This window comes from Acartia tonsa, chromosome 8 (assembly GCF_053477335.1).
Source record: "Acartia tonsa isolate MP-2025a chromosome 8, ASM5347733v1, whole genome shotgun sequence".
In the NCBI taxonomy this organism is placed as follows: domain Eukaryota; kingdom Metazoa; phylum Arthropoda; class Copepoda; order Calanoida; family Acartiidae; genus Acartia; species Acartia tonsa.
In genome coordinates this window covers 41,839,898-41,847,809 of record NC_137267.1, presented here as the reverse complement: position 1 = coordinate 41,847,809, position 7,912 = coordinate 41,839,898, and the positions used below count along the sequence as shown (strand labels likewise).

Genomic DNA, 7,912 nt, shown 5'->3' with positions numbered 1-7,912 from the left:
AGATCTATAAATATTAAATATATCTTTTCCCTATTTTCTATCAAAGGCTTTTTGAAAGTCAAACTGTTCACAAAAATATCAAGGATTACAATAATCACTAAGGCACAGCTATTAAGCAATATTTTTTTAAAAAGATATTAGATATTAATTTTATGACACACATAACAAGTAATAATAATAACAGTATTATAATAAAGGTAATAAATAATCATATACAAACAAAAAAAATTTAATATGAATAAAAATTCAGGACAGATCAATCAAATAATAATTATATACAGTGCAGTGTCAAAGGACTAAACAATCTCGTGAGAGGTAATTTACAGGTGCTTTCCATCAAAGACGTCCAAGGGGGGGGGGAGGGTAAGCTTGGATGCCCCTGCTTTCCATCCAACTGGCTAGGGAGCACTAAAGCCACACTTTCTTCTTATTATTTAAACAAATTAAAAATAAAAGGAGAGGGGTAGATTTTGTCTTTATATGCCTAACACCTGCGGGGCTTATATCTGCGGTACCCTAACCCTGTGGAGCCAACCTAACCTAACCTAACCTGAAGTAATAAACAAACAAAATACTATCGTATTACTTATTTATAATTTTAAATTCAATAAAATTTGATTAGGGAAAATATAACTTTTTTCTCAAAGGTAAAATAGTATGTTATTTTGCTAAGACAAATGAAAATAAATAATGTACAGTTTTTCTATCTACTAATCGTATTCCACTCCTGCCAATCTACAAGGTTAGCTTTATTTTAGACTTTTTTATTTTATTATACTAAAAATATGTGTAATTATTACAGAACTGCTGTTTTTATTCTTAATACCTACTTTTTTCTGATTTCTTGATCTTTTTGCTTTTATGGAATTTGTCTTTGTGTTTCTTTTTAACTTTGTCTGTCCTATCGTCCGTCAGTCAGTTGTAACGGTCTGGGAAGGTATAATTTTCTTGGCTGCTTTTCCAAAAAGCATCCAATATACAACGTATTTCGTCCGTCGGTGTGTCAGTCACATTTTGTGTAGGTTTTGCGATTTTCTATTTTTATTTTAAATTATTTCCCCCTCTTTTTTTTAGTGCCATTTAACCTGTAACTTGCTTTGTCCTATATCCACCATTGAGTGTTTTGTGCCTCGCTAATTATGAAGGTTATCAGTTATCACCTATTGTTTTATCTATCAGGGATTACCTGAAATATTTCCTGCCGGATGCCAGCAGCAGCGTGACCAGGGATAGGTACACCACAGATGAATCTACCCAACCTCGAGATAATAATATTCTACAAAATGATCCTGAGACAAATAAGGATGGGTAAGAAATAGGAGGAAATACAAACTGTCCCAATTTTGTATAACTTTTGCGGAACAAGTCCCAGTTACGTCATATTTTTCTTTCCCGAAAAAGAGAAGGGGGGAAGAAAATCTCTTCAAAAGAGATGGGGAAAACCCCCTTTTCTCCCATCTCTTTTTTCTTCCCCCCTTCCCTTTTTTTTCTTTCCCCCTTCCCTTTTTCGGGAATGAAAAATATGACGTAATGGGAACATGTTCCGCAAAAGTTATACAAAATTGGGACAGTTTGTATTTCCTCAAGAAATAGTCATGAATACATAAAAGTAACAGGATGTCTCTCTGTCTTTTGTGTTTGTCTGCAGCAAAGGATCTTGCTAACCACTTATCCGATATGGCTCTCCTTTATAGCAAATCTTTTTTAGGATAGGAAACGTTTAGAACCCTCCAAAAAGAAATCGCCCACAGAAAAAAAATCGCCACCCTGATTTTTAATTTTATTTTGCTCATCTGTTTTAAATTTTAAAAAGAAGGGTTGACACCCACCTATCTTTTAAATTTTAAAAAGAAGGGTTGACACCCACCTACCTATTATCAAGTTCACAGTTAAGTCTTCTAGAGGTGTAGCCGCTAGTGAATTAATAAATTAATGAATACAATTATGCCCACAAGTAGCCTATCATTGACATAATGGCACAATTTAAAAGAAAACAAAAACGATTGCGTCCAATAGTTGTTTAAATTATATACGCAAAATATATATATATATATACTAGTGGCTTCGCCCCTAGCCTCTAGGGGCTTTGCCCCAAGAGGTAATTAAAATAAAATTGGAGATGCCCCAGTATCAATTTCAAAATTTTCGGGGGAAAAAAATGATCTGCCCAGTATCAAATTCAAAATTTAAAAAAAAATGGAGGGGGATTTTTTTTTTTTTTTTTTGGGGGGGGGGGGGTAGGGGTGTCCCACCCCCAAGAAAATAGCTTAAAACAACCACAAGAACAATAGGTATATACCCTGAAGAGTAGAATCCGATCGGTTCAGCGGTTACCGAGATCTTAAGGGACAGACGGACGGGCGGACAGACAGACAGACGGATGGAGGGACAGACAGACGGACAGACACCAAGCTACTTTATATTATAGATTGATAGTTAGGTGACTTATTTGTATCTACGCTACATCTCACTATGTCTGTTTTTTTAAATTAATAATCTTTTTGTAAATTTGATTATTTAAGGTTGCTACTAAATGTGATGATCTAAATTTTGTGTAAAGATTTCATTGAACAATAAGGATATTTTATTTTTTTTATTTTTACTGCAATCAGCTTGGCTTCTTATGGATGCTGTCATCCTTGTTCATGAACATTAAAATTTTTTAAAGACAACCAAGCAACATATCAACCATGGAACTGTTAATTAAACTCCTAGAGTTGGAAAGAATTGCCATTGAAAAAGAGAAAGGTAAAAAAATTTTAAAAAATAAATGTTTTTTTTTTTATATTTAGAGTAGGACATTTATGTTGCAATGTCATAATACATATCCTTATACTAAAGTAACATGATGTTTGTCTGTGTGTTTGAACCAAAGGATATAGCTAACCGAAGGTTTATAACAATTTTGGGGGAGGGTATTAACACCCTCCCGAAAAAAAATTGTCCCTATAGAGGCCTCAAGGGGCGTAACCGCTAGTTTAATATATTGGAATTAAAGATATATCTCTATCCGTTGAAAGCTTTCTTTAATATGATGCGATAAATGACTATTCTAGTATTGCTCTCAATCCGTTTCATATCCACAATTTTTAAAACTATTTTCAAGTCATACTGAAAGTACATGTATCATTTTAAATTGTTGTACTCTTTTCTACAATAAGAAAATGAGAATCACAGAAACCGAGTTTGCTTGCTTATAGGGTTTACTAATTAGGAGTGGTCTGAAACTAATTTCAAACTTAAATTTTTATTGATCATGTATTTTATTATAAATAGAATTGAAAACAGTTTCGGCGGATACCACCATAAATCGTCTAAACAGAATAAAGATTTTAGGTAAATACTATATTTATTAGCAGTGAAGCTTTTCAATAATCCCCTTTTTCTTTCTATCAGTCAGTCTGTAATGCTATTATTATTTTATTGTATTGCAAGATTTCAAATGTGTCATCCTTGTTTATTTATGATATGTTTAAAGAAATTATAGATAAATTATCTAAAGAAATATATTTTGCCCCTGACATTTCCACTGGTCAAAAATAAGTACTAAAACAAGGATGACAACATTACAAATCAGACAGTAAGACATAAAAACATTATTAACTGTAGAGTTATAAAATTAATTTAAAATTATTTAGAAATTCGAACATAAAATTCCTTATTACAAAATTATTATTTACATACTTATATTTTCAGACTTGGTTACAGAAATACTTCTCTTATACCATTGTCCAAGGAAGAAATAAAGAATTATATAAAATTGTGCTTATAAAATATTCCAATAACAATATAAAATAAATAATGTTTTAGGAAATAAAAAGAGGATCCTGAAGAAACGCCATTATGAAATTAATGACTTTAATTTTAATAAGGTATTAATGTTTTTAATGTTAACTACTGAATCTATTCTTACTGTCTGGTGGTCTGTTCTGGATTTGGAGTATGTTTTAAAAAGAAAAGTTGGATAAAAATGTCAACAGAAAAAAATGGGAAGAAGTTCTTAGATTTGAAAAATCTGCACTGTCAAACAAAGTACCTTGTTGACCACTGACCTACCCACACCCCCCTTCCCCTTAATTTTTAAATGGACAATTAAAAATAAAATTTTAAGGAAAACAAAGGTGACATTGGTATGAAGCGTTCGCCATCTGATCTCGTCCAGGACTCCAAGAATCCAACAGGTACAAACTTTAGCAAATTTATGGAATGCAGGCTATATTTATCCGTATTCGATCAAAGGTTGAATTCTTTATTAATTGCTATCCTTTTCTAGACCTAATTATTACTATTAAAAGTAGAGAACATACCCTTTTCCAAAAAGCATCAAGAAAAGAACACTTCTTACTTGGTCCGTCAGTCTGTCGTTCATAGTAATTTTTATCATACATCTTATTTTTATTCCTTTTCCCCACCCTCAACTCTCTCTTTCGTGGCCGGCAGCCGTTAGCCATTACTTTTCAAACTTTTTATTCGATTTAGGGAAAATAAACCTACCAAGGATTACTCATGCCAAGTTTCATAACGAAATTTGGCATTGATTACGAGTTGGTTGCATTAACCCCCACCCCCCCCTTTATGGGACAAAAACAAAACTATATCTGTTTGAGTTAGAGTTTCCTAAGCCGTACAGAGTCCCTAACAGCTGTGTAAGAAATCCTAGTCTAAGAATTTTTTGGTATTGTCCTTTTGTGACAACGCTTGTTAAGGGGCGTTTCGTCGTATTTTCTCAGTAAATTTTCTCCTTTTTCTAACCCCTGCGGGGGGCTCACACTCTACGGGGCCAATAGCCTAACACTGCGGGGCAATCACCTAACATAACATAACCTAAAATAACCTAACAAAAGCTACTGTGAAAATACGACGAAACGCCCCCTAAGAGGCGTTGTCAATAAAGGGACTGTACCCGAATTTTTTATTCGATTTGCTCTATTTTGTAGTAACTACTTAAAACTCCCTTATTAAAACCTAGCTAAATCCAAACGATTTTAAAAGGTTTTTTTACAAGGTCTGTTGGTCCGTAATAATCTCTCTGGTATTTCAGATGAAACAGAGAACGTGTCACCCGATATGATGGTCGGTTATCTTGAAAATCAGGAAAACCTCTATTTTACAGTTTCTACATTTAAATGTAAGGGGGGACAATTACACTAGTCCCCAAAGTTTTATAATAATGTTTTATTATTCGTTGGCCTAACAACTTTGGAGACTTTTAATGGATTTTGATTGGTTGGTTTATTAAGTTGAGTGTCCAAACTTTTCAACCACATGTTGTAATCTACATAAGGGTTAATTTTAACATTGTGGATGTACATCAATTTATCGGCAATTGTCTTATCCCTTTAGATCCCTGATAGAATTACTTTCTTTCAACATCTATCTTAATATTCAAGAATTAAATAGGCTAAAACCTGCCTATGACATCTATAATACATAGAAAAATTTTTATCAAAAAATATAGAAATTGTAAAATAGATGGCTATGCTTGAACAGTTGAAAAACTACAAAGCTAAAACAAGAGGTAAAGGAATGAATTTATCATTACTTGGATCTTACAACAGATTAACATGTAACTTTAGTAAAGCTGGTTAAAATAACGATCAACCCCCCCCCTCCTCCATCAACCCCTTTACACCATCCCTTTCCCTCCAACTGAATGAACAAAACTGACCAATAAATTAACAGTATATTAGCAACATAAATTGATAAAAAAAATTCCCCTGTATATTCTACATAAATTGGTAAAGGCGTTTTTCTAGATTTTACGTAATTTTTTATTAACTACAATAGTCAACATACCAAATAAGTGTCTATCAAATACTAAACCCCCAGGCCCTAATATTTTTTTCAGAAATTGAAAAAAAGGGGATATTTTTATCCTTGTTCCTATTCCCATCCCTAACCCTGCGGGGTTACCCAAAACCACATAAAATCTTACCTAACTTGACCTAATTCAATAAACAAACTAACAAAAGACTACCCCGGCCCTGTAGAGTAAGAGTTGATTTATGTGCTTCGCTTCTTATGGATGTTCTCAATGGTAAATTTCATTATGAGAATAAAAATTTAATTTATTTTAGGACTACCTCTTCTTTTAAGATCCAAGACCAATAATTTGATAAAAAAGCTTCTGTTAGATTCTGCAATGAAAAATCAGGTAATAAATTGAACAACTCTAAAATATAGGGGAATAGGGGTATGACAAATCCTTTCATTAATTTCTGTTTTATTTTTGAAAAATTTGATCACAACTGTAATTTGGAATCTTTGGATAATCATAATCTTAGCAGCCAGGGTCTATGGGACATCCATGACACCCCCATCCTTATAATTAAGTAACAGGATGTCTATGTGTATGTTTGTCTGTGTGTTTGTATATTTGTACCGAAGGATCTCGCTAACCCCTGAACCGATTGGATTCTCCTTAACAGGGTAGCTTCTAATAGGTCCCGGGAAGGTTTATAACTATTTTGAGGGAGGGTACCACCACCCTCCCAAAAGAAATCACAGACAAATAAAAAAAAAATAACGTATAGAGACTTAAACGCAACATAGATAGGTACCGTATTATCTTTTTAAAACCAAACATTTAAAGTGCAACTAAAAGCCTCTAGGGGCGAAGCCACTAGTAATAATATAAAATAATATGAAATATAAGTGTTCAATAATTGTAATTCTCCAAGTCTTCAGGAACTTTGAACGTATCCTCTAGCCACAATTTTGTTTTCTATTTTGTATGTTTACATGAAATAAAAAAATGATCAAATTGTGCAACCATTAAGACCTAATGGAAGGCAAAAAGCAGGAATGATACTTTTCCCCTTACAACCCAACCACCCACCCCCTCCCACTGATCTATGAAAGACTTTTGTTGACATTTTATTGTATATTTTAGAAGGTTAAGATATCAGTCCAGCCAAACGAGTATCAAGGTACGATTTTTTTTTCTTATTAAAACAAGGATGACAACATTCATAGAAAAGAAAACCGACAAATCAGGCTACCAGACATAAAAAATGAATAAATAAAGAACAACAATTTGTTAAATAATTCAACATTATTTCATAATCTAAAATTATTTATATTCAGGATCCTTAATATGGACAAACTTACATTTTAAGACTTGATTGATGCTTTGCTTATAATTTCAAATTTTGTGAATTGTGAAGGAATTGGAATGGATATAGAGGAATGGCTGAGCGACCTGGCGGGCTTCTTCACCGCTGGACCTGTCAGAAAACTTTTTTAAACCAGTTTTATTCATCACTGAACTATCACTATTAGAAGCAGCTTATAGTGCCTAATAAAAAATGACGTCATGCAATACAAATGACAAATGATAGGCCAGTTTAAATTGTAATTGACCAATGTGGTAAAATATATACTGGCTTATCATTGGTAATTTGTATTGTATGACGTCATTTTTTATTAGTCACTATGAGTTGCTTCTCACTATTATAATAGAAAATTAGTAACCGAAAATGTTTTAAATATTTTGTATAATGTATGTATTTTTGAGGAGGAATACATATGTTATTGTTCAATGTTTTTTCTTAGTAGCAAAGCTATTCTATAATTTGCTATGTATGACCGCCAGTCAGTCCGTAAAATGTGATTTTCTCGGCAGCTATTGAAGATTCCTTTGATGTATTTGCATCTATTCTCTACATTTTTTGTCTGTCTGTTGGCCATGATTTTAAATGTGATTTTTGAAAGGTTTCGTGATTTTCTTTGACTTTTTGTTTATGCTCTCTCTTTTATTTGTTATGACAACTGAACAGTTGCTCTATAACTCACTTTGTCCGTCTTTTCATTTCATTATTTTTTGTGCTTCGCTTTTTATGGCTGTTGTCATCCATATGTTTATCATTTACTAGTTGCATTTACTTTATTCTATCCCCTAGGGAATGTTCAA

General features: G+C 32.8%; 1 protein-coding gene across 2 annotated transcripts; it reads left to right on the top strand.

The window, feature by feature from the left end:
* Nucleotides 1–676: 676 nt before the first annotated feature.
* LOC145325587 (uncharacterized) lies at nucleotides 677–7,541 on the top strand. Of its 2 annotated transcripts, none has more exons than XM_080168556.1 (11): nucleotides 677–742; nucleotides 1,180–1,308; nucleotides 2,669–2,748; nucleotides 3,277–3,336; nucleotides 3,811–3,872; nucleotides 4,112–4,181; nucleotides 5,042–5,094; nucleotides 5,491–5,518; nucleotides 6,078–6,154; nucleotides 6,893–6,929; nucleotides 7,167–7,541. In XM_080168556.1, exons 1-11 carry the CDS (start codon nucleotides 678–680, stop codon nucleotides 7,244–7,246), a joined length of 741 nt encoding a protein of 246 aa, XP_080024682.1. In that variant the 5' UTR covers nucleotide 677; the 3' UTR covers nucleotides 7,247–7,541. The 2 variants fall into 2 exon arrangements, with proteins under 2 accessions (XP_080024682.1, XP_080024681.1); XM_080168555.1 differs by having other exon boundaries at nucleotides 5,473–5,518.
* The last annotated feature ends 371 nt before the right edge of the window (nucleotides 7,542–7,912 follow it).